Source organism: Miniopterus schreibersii, assembly GCF_964146895.1.
Source record: "Miniopterus schreibersii genome assembly, chromosome: X".
Lineage (NCBI taxonomy): Eukaryota > Metazoa > Chordata > Mammalia > Chiroptera > Miniopteridae > Miniopterus > Miniopterus schreibersii.
Genome location: NC_138104.1, coordinates 8,551,754 through 8,575,901, shown reverse-complemented (window position 1 = coordinate 8,575,901; position 24,148 = coordinate 8,551,754). Strand labels below are relative to the sequence as shown.

At 39.1% G+C, this 24,148-nt stretch overlaps 1 protein-coding gene across 1 annotated transcript in view; it reads right to left on the bottom strand.

The window, feature by feature from the left end:
• Nucleotides 1-13,318: 13,318 nt before the first annotated feature.
• The window catches only part of USP26 (ubiquitin specific peptidase 26), a 44,167-nt gene continuing 33,337 nt past the window's right edge, over nt 13,319-24,148 (bottom strand). The window contains exon 2 of the mRNA XM_081125447.1: nt 13,319-18,642. Coding sequence (XP_080981573.1) covers nt 15,610-18,399 — 2,790 coding nt within the window. The 5' untranslated portion in view covers nt 18,400-18,642 and the 3' untranslated portion in view covers nt 13,319-15,609. The remainder of the gene's footprint in view (nt 18,643-24,148) is intronic.

The window sequence follows — 24,148 nt, the reverse complement described above, 5'->3', positions numbered from 1 at the left end:
TGTTGAGAGAGCACCTGACTCGTACCAAGCACAAAGAGGCTCTAAATAAAATTCTATTTCCTGTTCATGATCACCTTGGCAGACATGGTAGACAGAGGCTCTTAATCTATTAACTATGTCGCCAAATCAGACCTTACCTAAAGACTGTTGTTCTAGAAACTCCTTTGGAGGAGAATGTGGTTAAGTATCAACATACGTAACTTGAGACAAAGAAACCAGGAACTACTGCAAAACAGATAACCATCCCAAGAATGCATGCTGCAAAAGCGCCAAATGTCCTTTCCTTATGTGGGCAGTTTCTATCGATCCATAAACTCAGGGTTCCAGGTTTGTGGATAGTGTAGTGTACTCTCAATCACAAAAGCCATGAGAGACCCTAACTCAGGTCCAAGCCAAATGGCATCTTGGGTACATGGGCATTTTTTAATTTGTCTGAGTGCAGAAGCCTAGGTAAACAATGTGTCTATGGGACTAGGAATCTTCTGTGGAACACAAATAAGAGTATAATCATCCACCCTCACTGCTCTCATTCTTAACGTTCATGCCTGCAGTCCCAGAGACCACTGTACACACAAGAAAATGGAATTATTTCCCACTCTCTAGAGGAGCTGCATCCTCCACTCCCAAGGGGAGAATAGGCTGACCATTTGAGTGCCAGGTGTTTGTATGTCAGGAAGTACCTATATTCATTGCAGCTTTCTGAAGCATTTATGAACATAGGTTAGTCATATTTCAGCCACAATATGGGAAATAAGACAGCCAGGAGATCTCATAGGTAGGTTGCAAGGAATAAATAATGGAAAAGCAGTTTGTAAAATATGAAGTATGATTCTATCGCTCAATAGCATAAGATACTTTACTTGACAATTAGCCTACTTTATCACAAGCTGCCTGGAAGGAAGGCAAATGCTAGACGTCACCAGCACAGCCTTCAGTTATGGATTAGGTCATAGAGAACAAAGTAGCTTTGATGGGAGCTGTTTCATCTCAAATGAAACCAGGTCATTAAATTTTTCCAGAAGACAACCAGTTCTTAGGGTCTCATGACCCACATTTACTGTTCAGAATAAACTTCATAATAAGGTAAAGGCTGATTTAATCCATTCATTTCATCTGGAAAAACACTACTAGCAATGTATTGACTTATTTTCTTCATACAGAAGGGACCTTATTACCAGATACTCAAATCTATGGTAGTTTGATAAAAAGGCAGAATACAAAGTTAGAATTAAAAATAAGGGTCCCATACTTATAATTCATTTTCCAATACTGAAACCCAGGAACTAACACCATTTTGAAACACTGGTATATAACAGATAAGTGAGACTAACTATGCATGGGGCTAACACAGTAGGAAAACAGAATAAACAAGCAGTGTCACAAGCCTGGAATTTCTGAAAAACAACCAAACCTTCCTGCATAGTTGAAGCTACAGCATGAATAAGATAAGCACTCTATCTCCTTACAGAATTTGTAATCGAGATGAGATGACAAATATGTATGACAAAAAGAAAGGACAATGCCTCCTATAAAATATTATAGGAAGAACCTGTCACCATTATTTCTGCACCTCCACCCTCCCTACTCCTACAAAGAAGGAAGACATTTCTTCCTTAGTCAGTTACTCATTGTAAATTGCATACTCATTGAAAATCATTCATAAAATTTTCTGTTCCTTCTTATGAAAAGCATTCTCTGTACATATTCACATATGTTTGAACGAAGTGTTATGATGTTTGGATTTTTGCTTCAAAATAACCCCGTGGTGGTAAGAATAAGTAAGGGGGAGAGATCAAACTTAATTGGCCATGGGTTGATACTTATATTGATGATGGGAACATAAAAGTGTCTTTGGCCGTGGCTCAGTACCTCAGTTGGTTAGAGTACCATCCTAATACACCAAGGTTGCAAGTTTGATCCCCGGTCAGGGCACATAAAAGAATTAACTAGTGAATGCATAAATAAGTGGACCAACAAATCAGTGTTTCTCTCTCTCTCACTCTCTCCCATCCTCTCTCTCCAATCAATATATAAATATTTTAAAAAATAGTTTTTTTAAAAGGTTTCTTTGTACTACTTTTCAACTTTTGTGTGTTTGAACATTTCCATGATAAATCTGTAAATTCTTATCTGCTTGGAAAGCAACCTCAAATGCTGGTCATCATGAACAATAAGTACTTTCTCACATTGCTTTTCTCTGGAAGCAAGAAACCTAATGAAACCTGCACAGTGTGCACTGGAAAGTGGACTCAGAAAGAAGGGGTCAGATGCTTTGGAGACATGTCTCATCAGACTTGTCACCATCTGGCCAGGACCACAGACCAGATGATTGCTAATAGGAGATCTCAGACCAAGGGTCCCACAAAGGGTTATAAAAGCATCTGGATTTGAGTAACATAGGCAACTCTAGTGGCTCCATGATGACCTCTACAAAGGCTCACATCCACAGTCACAAACATGAAACAAAATCATCACGTGCAGCTAACGCCATACAATAGAAGATGGCACTAAAGGAAATAAAAGATATGTTCTATGGACCCAATTTGGGACAACTCTTTCTAGAAGAAGCAAATAAAACCATCTTCCCATTTTATGCTTTAACTCATTCTTTGTACTGACACTGAATCTTGCTAATATTACGGGATAAATAATCATGAATGGATCTTGGGCTGATTTCCTCCCTAAATCCAACCTCATTGACCTTTTCTTTTGCTTTTCTCTATTGCAAAGGTTGAAAAGCTAAACACACGTTAGCCAGGATACCTTGCAGCTATTGGTGGCTATGTGCAAAATATATTATCTGGGGATACAATACCTGGATTAAAAGAAGGAACCATCAGGCCAACATGGTAATGAAGACAAAGTTGAAGGTCCCTCAATGATGCCTGCTATGAGACAGAAAGGATTACAATATTGTTCAGTTAGGTTTTTGGTTATATGCAGCCAAATATACACTTGTTTGGTTCAAGAAGAAAATCAATGGCTCTCTAAGGAGATAAGAATCCAAAAGGGATATGTTTGCTGGGAAATATTTAACAACAGGCTCTCTGAAAGGCAAAAAGAAAAGATCTAATTTGTAGTGTTTGCCATTTCCCTACCATGGCCAATTTAAGCTACCAATGGATATCATTAACTGTGTTTTGGGAAGGAATGTGGATAAACATTTGGTACTAGTAGGAGCCAGCTCCATCACACCACTGGATATGTCTTATCTAGACTTCACAGAAATCCGGACTCAATCAAAGTGCTTAGAAACTGCTTATGATTCCATATATAAATGGTCTTGGAAGGGGGTTAGGGAGGAGTGTGGCACAGGGAAGAGGAATGGGAAGGAGGAGGGAAAATGGGAAGAGAGTGTATTTTTATTTAGAATTAGTAATTACTTACCAAACTGGAAAACATTAATTTTGACTCCTAGCTTTGGGGATCAAGAGCTTTAGAATTTTAAGGTATTACCAACTTGGGAAAGAAATGCCTTGTGCTATTTAGTTATTCCACATGCCTCTTAAATTTGGTTTTGTAACCATCATGTAACCCCAAAGTACTGGTGCCTCCATGTTTAGCACTTACTTAACAGTTAAGAGTATACATGGTATTTTCACACAGGTTATTTAATTTAATCACAATTATTATTCCAGGATAAAAAGAAATTATTTTGCATGCATTTTTCAGGTTAGAAAACAGGCTTAGATATTAAATAGCTCTTTGAAGGTAAAGCAGTTTCAGAATTTACCCCTTATACAAGTAAAACTCTGTGATGACTCTTCCTACTACAATCCCAACCAGTTTGTGGTAAAGTTAGACACAGGGAAGATTTCTGTTAGTGACTGTTGGACCTTGACCTATGAAAAGAATGGTTAGTATGGTGGTTTACAATGAGTACAAAACATGGTACCTTGTTTGTTTCTTTACAGAAACTGAGCAACCTATCACAAACAAGAACAAAACCCACAGAGACAGCATATAAAAGTTATCAATTTTCACATTTATTCCTTAGACTTCATAGTTGTCATTTTAAGAATAACAGTTCAGATCCCTGGCACTTCAGTTGTACTTCTAGATAATTGCTTGTAAAATGAAAAGGGCAGAAAGAAAATTAGAAGCTTCTAAAAGATGGCACTGAAAATGCTACAGAGAAGATAATCATTTTCAATAATGGTCATAATTATTGCTAAAGCATAGTCTGTGCTTTGCAACCTTTTCATTTCCTACTTGTACTTCTCTCTGTTGAACTCCAAATTCTCCCTCAGAATTATGAATATGATCCTAAGTAGAAAATATATGTGGTCATTAGAGCAAACTCCAAGTGGCCAATATGACTAAATAAAATATGCTTTATACCTAGCAGATACAGGAGTGATTTCAGAGTCCAGTCTCCATCTCTTCACTGCAAGACCTCATCTGCCATCAGTGAGAGGGGAGTGGAGCTTTAGTAACTAAGGATTCATGTTGACAAAGCAATTGCTTTTATTGCAACACTTGGGGCAGACCAGCCTACCAAGAAAAGGAAAGTTTTCATGGGCTAGAAAGGATGGTTCAGAGGAAGGAGAGAGAAGCAAAAAACGAGTGAGAGGCAATTAGAATGTGATACTATAGGCGAAGGCAGTCTGGGAGATAATGCTGAATGGAGGTTGCTAATAAATGCAGAGGCATTGGCTATTGAATGAGGTGAGAGTAGACATAAAGGTGGGATATGAAAGATGAGAAGAATTAATCCAAAGCAAAAGTGGCCCATTATGTAGTGGTACCCATGAATCAAGCCGCTGCATAGAAAGGCTGAAGAACAATGGGCTTGCATTTTTGATTGAGCAGAGTGGGAAAATACAGCCCCTAAACCTTACAGAGGCTTATGGGAATGTGAGACAATCTTATGCTCATTTTCCTGTTTCCCTAGCCCTCTGGGTATACCCTGATATAAGGACATCAATTAGGTACAAGAATACCCACTATGTACCAGAGGGCCTACTGATGGCCTGAGCCACCTCAGAAGCTACTTGTTGCCATGATGCTCAAGACTCTGTAGTAGCAGTAAAATCTAAGGTATAGAAAGTCATTGTTACTTCTAGCCAGTTGCTGGTACTTTCATTACCACCAACTATTTTTTCCTAGTGCAAGTCAGTCAACCTTTTCTGCACCAAAAAGACTAAAAGCAAAAGGGAGTGGCATTGCCCTGGCCTGTGTGGTTCAGTGGTTAGAGCATCTGCCCATGCACCTAAGGATCTCCAGTTTGATTCCCCGTCAAGGGCATGTATATCTCTCTATCTCTCCTCCCTCCCTTCCACTCTCTCTAAAAATCAATGAAAAAAAAACATCCTCAGATGAGAATTAAGGAAAAGAAAAAAAAAGAGTGGCATGCCAGTATAAAATTCTCAGTCTTTCTTTCTTCAGTAGAACCTTAAAGCCTTACGTTTTCAGATGAACTATCTGAACTGTCATTCTGGAGCAGCCATGACTGTGGGATGAATGTATAACCTGCTTTATAATTTTTAAGTAAAGTAAGTGTTCTCTAGGGTATGAAAAGGAGGGATCAAGGATTTTAGGCAAGATTAAGATTAGGCAAAATAATCAAGGATTAGGTAAGCCCCTGAAGGGACCTATTTACTTCCAGGTATTTGGGAAATATGTTGCTGAAAACATACAATTATTAAGCCCTTAACATTACAAATAGATTCAGGGTTGGGGAATATACACTTTGAGCTATGTTCCAGAGGTCAGAAAATTAAGGCTCAAAATTTTAATAGCTCAACAATCACACAGGATTATAATCCAAATAAGCAGAGGCCTGATGATACTAAAGTGAAGAATCTGTACCAATTATCTATGTATTGTTTCTTAGCTCCAAATACAAGCTCTGCCGCCACAGACAGAATTCATTCAAACATTTCTCCTTTACAGTAGGCACAATGCTGAGCTTGTCAGTAGAGGGCAGTGGAGAAACATTGCAGGAGGAAAGGGGCTCTCCCTTGTTTCTGGCAGTTGCACAGTGGGTTTGCTGTGGATGTGAGAAAGTTTGGGGAAGAGGTATGTAGATAGACTATTCTGAATGGGCACAAAATGTTAAGAAATCAGGTGGAGAAAATTATGTACTCTATGAATGTCAGTCAGCTTTTTTTCTCCAGCCACCTGTTTGTTCAATGAGTTTGTAGGAATAAAGGCTGTGCATGGGCAAAACAACATAAACTTCCCCTTGGAAAGGTTGACCTGACTGTAACTACTGCTCAGTGTATAACCTGCTCATGGCACAGATCAACACTGAGTCTAGGATATGGCACCATTTCTTGGCAGACCAGCCAGCCACTTGTTAGCAAGTTGATTGTACTGGACTTCTTCCAGCATAGAAACGGCAAATATTTGTCCTCACTGAAATAGATATGTATTTTGAGTATGGGTTTATCTTCTCTGCTGATAATGTTTCTGCCAGCACCACCATCCATGGACTCATAGAATGCCTGATCATCATGGCAATCTACACAGCCTTGAATCTCATCAGGAAACTCATCTCACAGCAAGGAAGTATGGCAATGGCCTCATACCATGGAAATAACTGATCTTACAGCATCCATTATTACCCACAAGTAGCTGGCATAATTGAAAGGTGGAATGGCTTACTGAAGACTCAGTTATAGGGCCAATTGGGAGAAAACACCTTGCTAGTTTGGGATTCAGTCTCACAGGATGCCATTTATGCTATAAATCACAGACATAATGTGGTGTTCTGTCCCCATACCCAGACTACATGGGTTTAGGAATGAAGGGTTGGAGTAGGAGTGGCTTCTCTTACTATTACACCTACTAACATACTTCCTACATTTTCACTTCCCATTCCAGAAATTTTTAGCTCTACTGGTTTGAAGATAATAGTTCCTGGGGGAGGAATGCTTCCAGCTGGGGCCACACAAATGTTTGACTGAACTGGACACTGATAGTGCCACTTGGTCATTTTGGTCTCCTTATGCCACTGAACAAACTGGCATAAGAAGGGTTAGTCTACTTACTGGAGTGATTGATACCAATTACCAAAGAGAAGTCAGTTTGCTGCTATACATTGAGGACAAGGAACACTTTGTGTCAAAAAAATAAAAATAAAAATCCAGACCTAGGTAAGGAGAGACTTTATTCAAGGGGACTATAATCAGTTGAATTTAAGTAAAGGTTACTCTCGATAGTGTGGGTGGGCTTTATTCAATCAGTTGAAGGCTTTAAGAGAAAATCTTGAGTTTCCCAAAGACGGAATTCTGCTTCAAGACTGCAGCAGTTTTAAGGCTGTCAGCTTTCCCTATGGATTTCAGACTCAAGATTGCAATATTGACTCCTGCCTGAGTTTCCAGTTGGCGGACATGCCATACAGAATTCAGACTTTCCAGCCTTAAATGCATAAGCCAATTCCTTAAAATAAATCTCTCTGTTCATAAATAAACATATGCATATATATGCATACACACTTATAACACATTAAGTTTGGAAGAGTAACCTGTATCTCAGGTATAACACTTTTTTTTTTTTTTTTTGAGTAGAATACCTAGGCTAGAACTCTACCTTGTAAAGCAGGAAGGCCTTATCCTGCATGGACACAGTGCTACAGTGCTGTTTCCACCTAGCACAGTGATACTCAGTGCCTGGAGCCAGGTGTGAGTCTCCTTGTACCAACTGAAGTGGCAAACAGGGTCACCTGGAGGTCACAGTCCCACTGCTGCTTGCCAGTCACTGAAACTTTTAGTGGGGGAAATAGTCCACTCTACTAGGTTACAGAAACATACTTTGCTAAGATTTCTCTTTTGAAACATTTTTACCAGTTAAGGTCAACATGTGAAGGAGAAGTATGACCAGGTTGGTAGAGCATGAATGTAGACACTAGAGAGTGATGTTCCGAGACCAAGGTCCCTGTGTGAACCTGTCTAAACTGCCATCATCTCCTAAAATCATCTAGTGGTCCTTATTATTATCCACATAGCAAATGAAGCATAAAAATAAGATATCTTATTTAAGCTTATTATGCTTGATATCATAATCATCTCTTGCCAGAGGTTGTACCAGCAAGTGGAGTATTATGGTTCTCTATCCAGCATTCTTTGCACTATTTTACATCAAAAAACATGACCAAATAAAATTAAAACAAAGAATCTCACATTAGGATCTTTAGATTTATTTGGAATATTAGAGCTAAAATACCTCACATGCTCAGCCTATGAATCAGTCTGTGTCCCCATCAGGAGATAGAAACTATAGTTATTTAAACAGAAGTTTAATATAAAGAATTATTGATCTATGTTAAGAGCAACTATAGGATAATTTTAAAATCTATATTATATCCCAGAGCTGAGGGAGAGTGTCCAAAAAAGAACAAATTTTGAGAGAGACCCCAATCCCCAGGACTAGGCTTCAGATCTTGTTAAAGATGTAGCTACATGGATTCCAAGATGGTGGCAGATTGAGTGGAAGCTATACTGACACTCTCCTGGGACCAAACTGGAATTACAACTAAAATATAGAAAAACCATCCTTAATAATCAACTGAAGATTAGCTGGGAAGAACTCTCATAACCAAGGACCTAAAGCAGAGACCGCATAGAAACTGGTAGGAAGTGTGGAGGGACAAGAGGGCTGTTTGGGCTCTCACAGGCAGCAGCTAAAGGTCCGGAGGGAGATCTCAGCTGTTCGAGATTCCCACTGAGGACTCCGGGGCCTAACCCCTAAGCTGGGCACCCTAGCCCACAGCACCAGAACTGAGAAAGGTGCCCACATAACATCTGGCTGTGAAAAGCAGTAGGGTTTCTGCCTGCCAGGGAGAGGCAGCTGGAACTGCAGGCGCCCTCTTAAAGGGCCGAGGCACAAAGTTTCCTGTGCAGCCACTCACCTTGGGCTCTGGCAGACGGAGGGCAGAGTGGACTGGAGCTGTGTGAGGAGAGTCTAGGAATGCTTGCTTGATAGATAGAGCTCAGAGGACAGCCATCTGGATTTCTGTGCTGAGTCACTCCCCCATACCGTAGAGGACATCTTTCTCAGGCAGACATTTACTGTACAAGCAGCTTTTGCCTGGAGAGGAAGCAATTACTCCACCCATTGAAAACCTCTTACCCCATCCTGTGGAGTTTCTAAAGCCTGAGGCTCATTAGGAGACTAAATAACAGTCAGCTGCCCAACCCTGTGGAGTTTCTACAGCCTGAGGCTCATTAAGAGACTGAATAACAATCAGCCTCTGGGTGCTTTGAGTCTTTGCCCGATTTACTTCTGGACCCAGGACTTGGAAAAGCAGAACTTGGTGTGCACCTTGGTCCTTTTCAAGTGCACCCAGCCCCAACAAAGGGAACCACAAGCTGTAAAGTGAGGAAAGCTTCAAACAGGTTACTCAAGGCCAGGGAAAAACAGTGTCTGATATTGGCCTGACCATCCAAAACACTGGGAGTCCTAGCAGATCTACTAATACATAGAAACAAATCCAAATAGGCAGCCAAAATGGGGAGACAAAAAAACAAGACCCAAGTGAAAGAACAAAAGAATTCTCCAGAAGAACTAAATGAAATGGAGATAAGCAATCTATCAGATATAGAGTTCAGAATACTGATCATAAGCATGCTCAACAGCATGAGGAAAGATATGGAAACTGAAGGAAATTAAGAATGACATAGTAGAAATAAATAAATAAAAACTTTAGAGGGAATAAACAACAGATTAAGGGAAGCTGAGAATCAGATCAGTGAATTAGAAAACAGGGTAGAAAAAAATCACCCGATCAGAGAATGGAAAAGAAAAAACAATTTAAAAAACAGGGGGTCAATTTAAGGGAGCTGTGGGACAACACGAAATGCAACAATATTCACATCGTAGGAGTACCAGAAGATCTAGAAAGTAAGCAAGGGTTAGAGAACCTGTTTGAAGAAATAATGGCAGAAAACCTCCCAAACCTGGTGAAGGAAACAGTCACATAAGTTCAGCAGTCACAGAGAGTCCCAAGCAAAAAGAATCCAGAGGCCCATGCCCAAACACATCACAATTAAAATGTCAAAAATTCAAGACAAAGAGAGAATATTAAAGGCAGCAAGAGAAAAGCAATCCCTTACCTACAAAAGACACTTCCATAAGGCTGTCAGTTAATTTCTCATCAGAAACTCTACAGGCCAGAAGGGAATGGCATGAAGTATTCAAGGTAGTAAAAAGCAAGGATCTGAAACCAAGACTACTCTATCCAGCAAGGCTATCATTCAAGATAGATGATGAAATAAAGAGCTTCCCAGACAAAAATAAATGAATAATAAATAAATAAATAAATAAATAGGGCTAAAGGAGTTTATCACCACCAAACCAGCATTGCAAGAAATGTTAAAGGGACTGCTGTAACAAGAATTTCAAACAGAGAGAAAGGAAAACATAGGCATAAAGAAACAAAGTGGCAATTGATAAGTACCTATCAATAATAACCTTAAATATAAATGGATTCAATGCTTCAATCAAAACATAAGGTAGCTGAATGAATAAGAAAACATGATCCAAATATATGCTGTCTACAAGAATCCCACCTCAAAACAAAAGACTCACACAGACTGAAAAAAAAAAACATCCCCAAAGTTCTGGAGGGCTTTAAAGGAGAGATAGACAGCAATACAGTCATAGTAGGGGACTTTAACACCCCACTGACTTTACTGGGTAGATCTTCCAGACAAAAAAATCAGCAAGGAAACAGTGACTGTAAATGACACACTAGATCAGATGGATTTAATTGACATTTACAGAACATTTCACCCCAAAGCTGGAGAATATACATTCTCCTCAAGTGCACATGGGACATTTTCAAAGATTGACCACATGTTAGGACACAAAACAAGTCTCTACAAGTTCAAGAAGACTGAAATCATATCAAGCATCTTCTCCGGCATTTACACCATGGAATACTATGCAGCTGTAAAAATTGATGATCTCTTACCCTTTGAGACAGCATGGTGGGACCTGGAGAGTATTATGCTAAGTGAAATAAGTCAGTCAGAGAAAGACAAGTATCACATGATCTTATTCATGTGTGGAATCTAATGAACAAAATAAACCAATGAACAAAATAGATCCAGAGACATAGAAGCACGGAACAGACTGATGATTCTCAGGGGGAAGGCAGGGTTGGGGAGGTGGGTAGGGAGAGAATAACCTAAGAGTCCTAGAGTTCATGGTGTCCAGGTTGAAACAGCAGCAGGAAAGTCATCGCCAGCCCAGGATGGAGCTGTAATAACCCATGGACACAGACCTGGAGTGGGGGGCGCAAAGTGGAGGGGATCAATGGGGGGACAAATGGGACATTACTTTCAACAATAAAGATAATTAAAACAGAAAAAAAAAGAAAATATCTGTTGCCCATTGGTTGAGAAGGAACATTCTAACCAAACTAGGGAAAAAAAAGAAAAATGATGTAGTTGCAGCCTACTGGGTGGCAGAGAAGTTTTTTGTTGGCCTGAGCCAGTCATGGTCTGTAGTTACTGGGCAATCAGTAAGCAACCATCTGGAGTACAGATGAAGTGCAAGTGGAATGCAGTCAAAATGCAAACAAGCCTCAGCCAGTGAATGAGCACAGAGGAAGTGGGGTCCCCATTGGTAACCCTCCAGGACACAAGTAGGGCTACAACCAATGGCCAAGTATGCCATCATGCACAGGGACTGAGGGTGTTGGTGTGGCAGGAGGCCTGGAGTATGTAGATTCCTGTCAGGAGGACTGGGTAGTAGAAAGCCCATGGAATACAAACATGGGAAGGGCACATGATCAAGGCACAGCCCTAGAGTTCATGGTGTCCAGGTTGAAATAGCAGCAGGAAAGTCATCACCAGCCCAGGATGGAGCTGTAAAGATAATCAGGGATCACACATTCTGGTTCTGTAGCTGGGTTAGTGCACCACCAGATATTCTCAAGTCACACCCATGTTAACAGCTGGAAACAGCAAAGAGAACCCCTTCCTTCTACTTGCAATGTACCTTTCACACCCTCTATTGAGAAAGCTCAACATGTGCTTACTGTAAAGGAGAAATGCCTAAAGGAATTCTGTCCATTATCACAGAACATGATTGAAGGGTAAATTTGGAACTGAGAAGCAATATATTGATAACTGACACAGCCCATCCCTTTGGTTACTCATCTTTCATATGCACCACTCTACATTCATATGAACTCTCTTATAGCAACAAAGCAATTCTGTATTTCCACCTAATGGATACACCAATCCTTTCAGACATTTTCACCATTCTCCCCAAATTTGATGACTCAGAGTCCCAAGTCATTGCACCCACCATGGGTTCTATTAATTATTCCTCAAATTCCATCAGACACTCATTGTATATGCTGTTACCTAAAGACTGAATTGTAAAGTTAACCTCTAGTAACTTTTGCATAAAATAAAAAATAAAGATAGAGAAAAAGAGAATGGCGAGTATACGCAAATAGACACATGAATATAATAAACAGAGAAAATCTGCAAAAATAAACAGAGAAAATACCTCTTGTTTCTTTAATTAGACTCAAAGTCTTAGTTCTTCAATTACCAATTACAATTTCCCTCACTCTTGGATAAACCTTAGGTGCTCTGGGTTCTTTACCTGATGGAGTGATCAGGGTCTGAGTCCTGAATCATTCTGCTTTTCGTTATTGATGTGATAGTTTTCCCTTTAACTTTTACTATGGATTAGCAAGCAGAATAAGGGTCACACAAAGATGTCTATATCATAACCCTTGGAAGATGTGAATATACTGTTACAAGACAAGTGGGAATTAAAGTTGCTAATCAACTGATCTTAAAATAGAAAGATTATGCTGGATTATGTGGGTAAACCAACTCTCACTGTGGTTCTTAAAAGTGGAAGATGAAGGTAGAAGAGGGAGAACCAGAGATAGCAGTGTGAGGACATCCTAACGTTACTGGCTTTGAAGGTGGAGAAATGAACTGAATGAGGGCAGTTTCTAGAAGCTGGGAAAGGTGATGAAATAGATTGTCTCATTAGAGAACCCAGAAGGACTGTAGCCCTGTCAATATCTTGATTTTAACCCAGTGACACTCATCTGGAACTCCTGACTTCCAAAACTATCAGAAGATAAACTTATGTTGTTTTAAGCCAATAAATTTGTGGTAATTTGTTACAGAAGCAATAGAAAACTAATACACTGAGTGTCAAAGAAAGTTTTTATAGCCATGGATCACCTAGAAACCTGATATGTAAATTAGAGAACCAATTAAAATCCATAATATATAACAGCCACTGAGTCATTGAAGAATTATTTTAATCTTTTATTTTAAATAACAACAAAACAGGTAAATAGTATATAGCCACTCATCATACAGTCAGAATTTCTTCTCATAGGGCAATGATGGATTCCATCTAAGCCATCTTTCCAGGACAGATCATCCCTCTCATGGATGCCCCAACCATCTTCTTCACCTTTTTATTTGCCCTACATTTGGAAGTACTACATGCTGAATGAAGAGCAGCATGTTCAGGATGTATAATACTCTATATGCCACACCAAAAATTTTTAAATCTCTTAACACTATTGGCATCTTCATTCTCCTTTCAAAACAAGATGACTTTTCCCTCATTCCTACCAAAACTCCTACTTTGATGCCTATGTAACTGGGCTCAGATTTAACTATTCTAGAGAAGTCAAAGCCTAAAATTGAAAAACAAAACTGTCACTCCCCTCCTCTGAGTATAACTTCAGCTTTATCTTTCAACCAGTCCAGCTACTGAAGCACTACACAAGTTGAACAAATCTCTCATTATTGTGTCTACAACACCTTCTTCCACAAGAGTGATTAATTTAATCTAGGAAACTCTGCCCCTATTTACCTCAACAATCTTCATGTCCCATTCATACCTTCTAGATACATGTTCTGAACAGTGGAATTCCCAAACTTTGGAATCTGGTGTTTCCTCAGAGGGCATTTTCTAACTTTCCCACACCACTAAATTCCAGTTAATCCCTTTAAAGGTCTTTGGGATTAAGAGCATCAACAAGCTCTTGGAATAAAAAAGACTATGCCACACACACAGGGGGGATACCCCTGTTGGTAAAGGTAGGACCAAAATTCAATCCCTCAGTGTGATGTGAAATAGTCCCTTAGTACAATTAATTTGTTCATAACCAAGGTACAAATTTTTACAGAGTCACTGCCTGAAAGGCAGGGAAAGTCTGGGTTACAGAGATGGTACATGTTTAATATCAGACCTACTAAATCTCTGAATCACAGGGAGTTCCAACAGAATATGGCCAACCCAGGATCCATGAGGATTTTACCCAGAAGCAGATCATATTCAGGTGCAAACTTTTTGACATTGCATCAAATCAGTAACAAGTAAGACTTTCAAATACTACAAATCCATTTTAAAGCATGTATTGCTGCCCGACCCATGTGGCTCATTTGTTTTACTGTTGTCCCATGCACAAGGAGGTTGCTGGTGGTTGCAGGCTTGATCCCCAGTAGGGGTCCTGCAGGAGGCAGCCGACGGATGTTTCTCTCTCATCAATGTTTCTATCTCTCTCCCCCTCCCTTCCTCTCTCTGAAATAAAAAAATATATATACTTAAAAAAAACACCAAACATGTATTGCTTACTCAATGAAAAAATAAGACCACCATGCTATAAGGTATAGAGAAACAAGAGAAATATGGACGTAGTCTTGTCGTGTTGAATGAAGAAGATTGTTCAATACTCCAGTTAAAGTTCTGGTAATCAATGTTCCTTTGAGGCAATGCAAACACCCCTCTAAGAAGACCAAAATGGAAAAGTGGGCTGAGATCACCAAGAACAGCTTACTAGCAGACAAGAAAAGTTAGTCAATTTCTAGAGGGCATAAGGAAAAGGAGGACTTTAACAAACAATTTGGAGACTTGACTTGGTGTTTAGTCTTATCTATATATGCCCCAAAAGATTCATAATTTTCCTTCTTTATTTACTATTTATTGCCAGGATCCAAGCATTTTTTTTCCACCAGGACCTCAAAAACTGTTTTGTGTTGTTTTGCCAAGACCTCAGAAACTATTTTTCCATCAAATCACTGAGTATGATCAGCAGAAGAGTAATTTTTGTGTGTGTTCTGATATTAACAAGTTTACAAAGAAAAGACATACATGAATATAAGTAGCAAAAAATGTAATCAAACCCCACAATAAAATATAAACATTTCAAATATACAGCAGCGAAGCACACCAAGATACTCTATACACCGCAGTAGTGGTTCTCCTACTTTCTCAAGCATCAGAATCAACATGAAATTCTACCCATCCCCCAGTTTCTTGAATAAGTGGGTCTGTGGTGGAAAAAGAATTTGCATTTTACCAAGTTCTTCTATGCTCTCAATGCTGTTGGTTCAAGGACTGCACTTGGAATCCACTGCATTAGAATATGGAAAGCACTATTCTAGTCTACTAACAGAAAAGGATGCTTATCAGTCAGAACTGTGGGATTGAGGTGTCTATACCAGGATTAGAATGAAGATTTTCCCATAAGTGCTTCTGCTTGAACTTTGCTCCTGGATGCTAACTGCCTCTTCATCTTTGGCTAACGTTCAGAGTTTTCCTTCCATGGAAGAAGTGGTAGCTACTGAGGCAGTCAAGCAGATCTGTGCAACTAGGAGTCTGTTCCTCTTATTTTCTCTGATGGTTTTTCCCTGCCTTTGTGCTATGAGGCTGAGAGTTCTCTTCCCTTCCCAACAGCTCTTCAAAAATCTTATTGTGCATGTAAAAGAAGATGTACCCGGTGCAAAGCCTAGCCTCCTGCATCAGAGCTTCCTCGATACTTAATACCTGCATATCATTATAAGTGAACCAGACTTGCCTCTCAAAGTCATAGGCATCACTGATATAATGGCCTGAATCTAGGGTTTTCCCAAGATGGCTAATAACACCAATGAGCCGATAGTCATAACGATCTCTCATCTTGGGATTTCTTTTTGGTTTCTTGGCTTTAGCTTCAGTCTTCTCCTTACCTAAAAAGTCTTTGTCTCCAAGGTTTTTATTAGAACCCGATGCACCTAAGGAATTTGCATTGGCCTCCTGGAGATTTAATTCTGTTGGTCTTCTAAGGTTATTTGTGCACCACTGGGCATCTGTCTTCTGAAGGCTTTGAAGCAGTGCCTGCCAAAGGGCTTGTTCATAGATTCTCACCTTTTCACAGTGCTGAGTCTGTCCAGCTACATTTGAGAACTCTTCTGAAATTCTGTTTTTTTTAGCTTCATAAAAATCTTCAGTTGTCTTAGCGACACTATCAACAGCTGCAAACATACTGGTTTTCTCACTTTTCTTTAGTTTTGGATTTCTAGGTACTTCTTGAAAATGAACTTTTGCAGGACATGCGTCTGAGCCACTGGTGGGTTTACCTTCATCTTCACGGACTGAAGAAAGGTTGGTATCTTTCAGATACCTCACTGAGCTTGGTACTAATAGCTCTTGTTCAATGGCTGTGCCATATCCTGAATGTACCAATATAGGCTCTGTTTTAGTCAGTTTAGAGTGTTTTCCCATTTTTTTTTTCTGCTGTTCTTTGCTTGACCCAAAAATCTTGTACTTTTGTGGTTTAAACTCTTTGTCTGATCCAATGTGTGGAGCCAGGCAATCCTTGAATTCTGAGGTCAATTTTGTTGAAGGTGTCAATGACCTAAGGATTTCAAAATTAATCTTTCGAAAGAATTTTAAAAATTGGAAATCCCTAATATGTACATTTTTGTTCAAGGGAAGAGGTGGTTTGGTACTTTCGTTGCAATGAGAAGACAAATTTAAGTATTTAGAAACAATGACTTCCTGGCCATCCTTCCTTAAAGTCCAAAACTTATTAAAGCTATAGCGTTTCAGATGAACAATGAGGACCCTGGGTAGCCTACTGATTTTGTGCATTGAAACAGAAGTCTTGTGCTTACACTTCCCACATTTATACTCAAGCTCTTCTGCTCCAAAGAAAAGATCAAAAGTAGACTGAATAGACAATGGATGTGTTTTTGTTCCTTGGGGAAGGTTGATGGAGAGATAATTACTCACTTCTGTCTTGAGAACAACCTGACCACAGGCTTTACAAATAATAGAGTGCAGCAACTCAACTTCAAAATTAGTGATGACAGGACAAACAAGCATTTTGGTGACAGCATTGTCAGCAAAAAACTGTTGCGGTGAATTTTCTTCCTCAGATTCAATTTTAGTCTTCCAAATTTTGTTTAATTTTTCCGTGTTCTCTTTCATCTGATCTAAACAGTGACCTAAAAACTCATGAGCATCATTCTGTGTGTTGTCAGAGAATATCTCTGCAACTGTTGATATGGCATTTTTAATATTGACAAGTAACTTCTCCTTGATTTTTATGCTGTAAATATCTTTCAAAACAAGCAAATGTGACAGGCACATGCTAAGGGCATCAAGGGGAATTTTACTCCATGGGAAACCCTGATAGAGTAAATCATAAGCAAAGGATGGAATAGAAAATAGGGACTGTAAAACTGCATTCATATAACAGGTGTTTCCCAAATTGGGGAGGCCTTGACATAGTTTCTCTGGGTAAAAGTCAAAGGTCATCTTGAGTCTGTCCCATTCTGGGTCATCCTCACTATACAATGATTCCAATAGAAGTGTAAAATATATTTTCTCAGAGAGACTTTGGAGAAAACAAGTGCCATCTAGGTAAGGGTTTCCAGTAGAATTGGTCTTGAATAAATGTCCATAATCTAATTTCTTACTTTCTTTTAACTCTTTTAACCATTTTTTTTTTCTCTCATCGTGAATTATATACTTCAAGAGATTTATCTTGCATTTCTTGTTTCTTACAGATTTATTCTCTTCCTGGAGTTTCTCATATCTCTCTGAACCAGATATCATCCTTTTTCTCTTCCCCCATCTCTTTTTAAATAAGTCTTTACAGGTAGGCATTGATGATTCTGATGTATACAAAGGCATCTTCTGAAGGTCAGGTGCTCTACTTCCTTTTCCTGTCTCAAAAAATCCACTTCTTGACTTCTTATAGATTTTGTTAAATAAAGTTTTATCGATTTTCTTTTGTGTTTTTGTGCTGGCAATGACACTCTCATCCTTATCAGGTCTCATGGGTGGTTGAAGATTATTTTGATGGACTCTATCCAGGAACATCTTCAAATCTTTAGCATCTCTAGAGGTTAATCTTTTAATAAACAAGAAGCTATTATTTTGGAAAGTTAAATGCAGGTAATTTTTATTTTCTCCATAGGATCTAAAGACTACATTTTTAATATTATTACCTAGCTGAAAAGTTGTATATTCTCCAGTGCTGAAATGAACCACCAATCTAACTTTCTTCTGTCTTTCCCTTGTTTCAATAAATGCTTCTTTTGACTTAGACATCCCAGTCTCCGTGTTCCATATTTGGACGAAACCATGTATTATTAGAGCAGTCATATTTTCTTTAGAAATAAAATACATGTGTCCTAAATTATTGACAATTGTGAAGTTCCAAATTGTTTTGCAAGTTAACCTCTGGAGATAACATGAAAGCAATGGTCCTTTAGTTCTCTATACAGAGTAATGCTGTTTCTAGTGTTGGTTTTATACTAGAGACTCTTCAGGTTCTGGATACCCACATCTTTAGTGATAAAACCAATATCCTTCAAAAGCTGTCCACAGTTGCATGAAGGCAGAGTCTTGATTCCCAAGGCAAGGCCGCTACTGGAAAAAAAAAATTAAGAAAAAATTATTTAAGCTATCAGAGAAATGTCTGGCTAGAACTCAAACTCTACTTCCATACACTAAATCTCTTCCATTGCAATACTAAATTAATTCTGTTATTAATTTCCCCACTTCAACTGAAATAATTAAACACTTGAAAGGCTTTCAATACATAGGTGAAGAGCATAATGAACAATGTCTCAAGTGTATGCATCTATTATGTTAATCCTCCTGTCACAGAATGACCCCACAAGGTAACCACAATAAGTGAATAAGAAAATGGGAGGCACTATGTGGCCCTTAACCCAATAACAGATGAATATATCTATTTTATTTTTAATCCTCACCCAAGGATAAGTTTATTGACTTTATAGGGAAAGGAAGGGGGGAGAAAGAAAGAGAACAAGCAAGAGAGAGAGATATGAGAGAAAAACATCAATCCATTGCCTCCCATACATGCTCTGACAGGGGATTGAACTGGGAACCTAGGTACATGCCCTGACCAGTAATCGAACCCACAACTTTTTGGTTTACTGAACGATGCTCCAACTAACTGAGCCACATTGGCTAGAGTCAGATGAATATCTCTTGATGTCCAGAAATCTAGAGGAATTCATACACTGGCCACTAATAGTTAATCAGTCTGCCTCCTTCCAGTTCCAGTTATGTTCCTTTCTTTCAGGTGGAACTGGGGACGTCTACACAGTCTACCCCATGTGGGGTCCTAAACTACCACTGCTTAAAGCAGGTATCAAAGAATAGGCCATTTCTTGCTCCCACAAGCTAAGATGACCTGGTATGTTCTAAGCAATCCAAATTTTCATGATAAGTGCCTGGTAATTAAAAATTTAAAGTCATGCTGAGCAAGACCATAAAAAACTCATCACAATTTTGAAAGTTTGTTAAAATGATGGCTGAGAATCAGTTCAAGGTTGTATTTACTATGTTTTACTACTGAACAAGCAAACACATAGTATAAAAGATTTACAAAAAACAGGATATAATGAGTGGAGAATTTCCTCTTGGCTCCAACGTTTGCTTCACTGTTTCTATGGAGGCATACCCGAAGTTTCAAGGTCAGTATAATCCATGCAGAGTGAAGAATTCCCCAGGTTAAAACAGAAGAGAAGTCAGTGGCCTGGTGTCTTTTTGGCCATTTTTACAGAGGCAAAACCAAGTCAGCACTCAGGGTCTACAAATTTCTTACTAAATCCTAGTTAATATATTTCTACTTTCTATTTCTTAATGCATCATAGTATGGCCTAGAAGAAAACTGGTTATGGTCAACATGGGTGAAATATGTACTAAACAGACCACCTCCAGGATATTTAGCCCTGCTTTCCTCATACTTGCAATTATGTTCATATTGACCTGTCTAAAGTAGAATCACTAGAAGATTCCCAGGGTCAGCTGGGCTGAGGAGTACTGTCATGAAGCCTTGTAGTATAACTGGACCACCAACATAAGCAAATGGGAAAATCACATGAAACAACTTCTAGCAGGCCTTAGGTCTCATACTCTTTTTTCCAGAAAATATTATGTGAACACACTGTCAGGACATACTTAGCCATCCATGAAAAAGTTAGTACAAGGTATTTTACCCAGAGCTAATTATGGAACCTGGTTAAGTGAGTTTGAGATCTGTTTGTGCTTGAGACAACATGGAATTCAGACTGCAGAAACCATTTTCATACTGACAGTCTAGCACTGTTCTTCTGATTGGCTAGAACTGTTTCCACATTCTCCTCCAATTGATTACATTGTACAACTAACATAAACTGCCTGGTAATCACCTTCCACAAGCTAGGCCAATTTCTTGAATCCAATTTCTTAATCCCACTTCTCTACTCCCCAGTTGCCTTCCCTTCCAAACCACCAGTGAGACATATATTCCAACAAGTTGGGTGTACCAAATTTGCCTGACTAGGGTCATTTCTGGTATGAGAACTCACAGTATTCTGAACATCAGTCCAAAAACTCTCCAAACAAGTTCTGTGGCTTTGCAAACACACCACTCATCTTCTCCTTAGCACCATTTAGTTAGTCTAACTAAGTGATAAATCTGTAACCCCAGTTCTTTATATGTTAACATTTCCATGTACACTGCCTACTTCAGGACAAGCCAGAAGCATCTGAAGATTCTGCTCAGTATCCGGTGGGGTCCCTAACATTGCCCGAACAGAAAGTAAGTAAAAGGAAACAGTAAGACAGCAAGTCACTGATGTAGTGAAAGAGAAAGTCCAATCAGATGATGAGGAACAGCACCATGACACTGCACTAAGATCACCACATCCTACATGTAAAAAGTAAAGGTAGAACTGAAAACTTAACCTACCACTAAGTGTTCCGAAAATATAACAGAAAAGGGTAACTTTGCTTGTCATCCTATATCTACTTTCAGCCAAATATCCCAGCTTTCCAAAAACATCTTGAACATCTTATGTGAACATTTACTAAACTTGTGATAATGTGTTCAAGGCAAGGGCAGACTCTTGAGCACCAAGTAAGTAAAAGGATCATTCCCAAAGCCCTGAAATTTCCTAAGAAGATATTAAGATGGACTTCAAATATACGTTTATTCCCTAACAACCAATACATCACCCTGTTGGTGATGAATATTTCTCCCTAAAATAGAATAGCTCTTTCCAATGGCCACCAGAATAAGCCCACTTGTATTGAGCCCTGACAAATATGTTAAAAAGACAGTGTTTAGTGATCCTCCAAAAATTTAGACTATGAGGTATCAATCAATGCCCCCCACCACCTGCTTCTTCCACACCTAGCCCTCCATAAGACAAACCAGTAACTCCAAAAAAGTTACATTAGTGACTAATATCCCACTGACACCATGGTCGGCTCTAGAGTATCTGGCTCATTGACAAAAATAAGTATAAGTAACAATTTCTTGCCCATCATATATAGGTTAGAGAGGTTCCTAAAGCTAGCTCTGGCCACAGAGCCCACATAACCTGAGCTAGCTCCCTGTACTCAAACCAGTGGAGAAGGTTCAGATGTACTTAATCACTCAAAATTAAAAATTTCTGAATAACTAGGCAGTGGACAAATCTGAGTTAATGAATAGGTTCCATGTATCCATGCCTCTGGTTCTATTTTCTTCATCAGTTTATTTTGTTCATTATATTCCACATAGACGTGAGATCATATGGTATTTGTATTTCTCTGTCTGGCTTATTTTGCTTAGCCTAATAATCTACAGGTCTATCCATGCTGTTGCGAAAAGTAAGAGCTCCTTCTTTTTTACAGCTGCATAGTATGCCATTATGTACTGTAAATGTGACACAGCTTCTTTATCCACTCATCTACTGATGGGCACTTGGGCTGTTTCCAGATCTTGGCTACTGTAAGTTGCACTGCTATGAACATAGGGGTGCATATATTCTGATTGGCTTTCGGGTTTCTTAGGATACATTCTTAGAAGTGGGATCCTTGGGTCAAATGGCAGTTCCATTTTTAATTTTTTGAGGAAACTATACTGTTTTCCACAGTGGCTGCACCAGTCTGCATTCCCACCATCAATGTACTATGGTGCCCTTTTTTCCACATCCTATCCAGCACTTGTTTGTTGATTTCTTGATGGTAGCCATTCTGACAGGTATGAAGTGACATTTATTTTAAACTAAACAGTGACCTTGGATAAGCCAATTCTACTATCAGAACCCATTAAATTAACTGGAAAATAATCATCTGCATTTCCTTTGTGGACTCCATTCTATAACTATTATTCTATGTAGAATACACTCACAATATTTGATTTTTATTCAGTCTAAATCTCAATACTATTTATTCAAGTTGTAAACGTTTTTGCTCCTTCATATAAAAGATATATGACTTGAAAAAAAACAACACATTGAATTTCCCAAGACAGTCAAAATAAAAGATATTTTCTCTACCAATTAAATGATGTATATTAAATTTGGGCTTGGAAACTACGGTAACCATATAAAAAATATTAGAAGGTGAGTAGGTGAGTATGCTGGGTTTGGCAAATGGGAAGAAGGGATTCTCAAACCCCAATAGGCGTTCATCTCTCCATTCATCCCCTAAACAAATATGTATGGCATACTAACAAGCACTGTATTAATTTCTAGGTATAGGAGAATAAAAAGAAAGAAAAAAATACATGCTGTCTTAAAACCTTCATTCTATACTATGCAGCTGTAAAAAAGAAGGACCTCTTACCCTTTGAGACAACACGAATGGACCTGGAGAGTATTATGCTAAGCAAAATCAGTCAGTTGGAGAAAGACAAGTATCACATGATATCAGTTATATGTGGAATCTAATGAACAAAATAGATCCAGAGGCATGGAAGCATGCAACAGACTGAGGAATCTCAGATGGAAGGGTAGGGGTGGGGGTGGGGGGAGAAGAGATAAACCAAAGAACTTATATGCATATATGCATAACCCATGGACACGGACAATAGTGTGGTGAAGGCCTGGGGGGGGGGGGAGTAGTGTGGAGTGGGCCAATGGGGGGGAAAGGGGACATCTGTAATACTTTCAACAATAAAGATAAATTTTTTTTTTAAATATATCTTTATTGATTTCAGAGAGAGGAATGGAGAGGGAGAGAGAGAGATAGAAACATCAATGATGAGAGAGTCATTGATCGAGCCCACAACCTGGGCATGTGCCCTGACCGGGAATCGAACCCTGATCCCCTGGATCTTAGGTCGATGCTCAACTGCTGAGCCACGCCCAGCAGGGCAAGACAAATTTTTAAAAAAAGAAAAAAATGTTTCATTCTAGCAGTGAAATAGAAATTATATACAAATAAAATACATAGACTGCCAGATGGTGGTAACTGCTAAAGAAAACAGAAAATTAGGGGAGGAGGACATGCCTGTGGTGGTGGGAATAAGCTTGCTGCCTTATATAAAGTAGTGTGGGAAGGTCTAAATGATAATGATGACATAGCAGGCTCTTAAAGAAAGTGATGGAGCCCGGCTGGGCGTGACTCAGTGGTTGAGCGTCAGCCTAGGATCCAGGCGATCGGGGTTTGATTCCTGGTCAGGGCACATGCCCGGGTTGTGGGCTGCAGTTGATCAATGACTCTCTCATCATTGATGTTTCTATCTCTCTCTCTCCCTCTCCTTTCCTCTCTCTGAAATCAATAAAGATATATTTGAAAGAAAGAAAAGAGAGAAGAGAGAGAGAGAGAGAGAGAGAGAGAGAGAGAGAGAGAGAGAGAGAGAAAGAAAGAAAGAAAGAAAGAAAGAAAGAAAGAAAGAAAGAAAGAAAGAAAGAAAGAAAGAAAGAAAGAAAGAAAGAAAGAAAGAAAGAAAGAAAGAGCAAATAGATAGTTGCAGAGTGCTCCTGGAAGGAGGAAGAATGAATAAAAAGGCCTTCAGTTAGGAGTGTGCTTGGCATGTTAGAAACAGAAAGCAGACCATGTGGCTAGAGAACAGGGAAGAAATTTGAAGAGAAAGAAGGTGTGAAAGTGTTGTAAAAAAAAAAAAAAGCAGGAGCACGAATGGAACAGT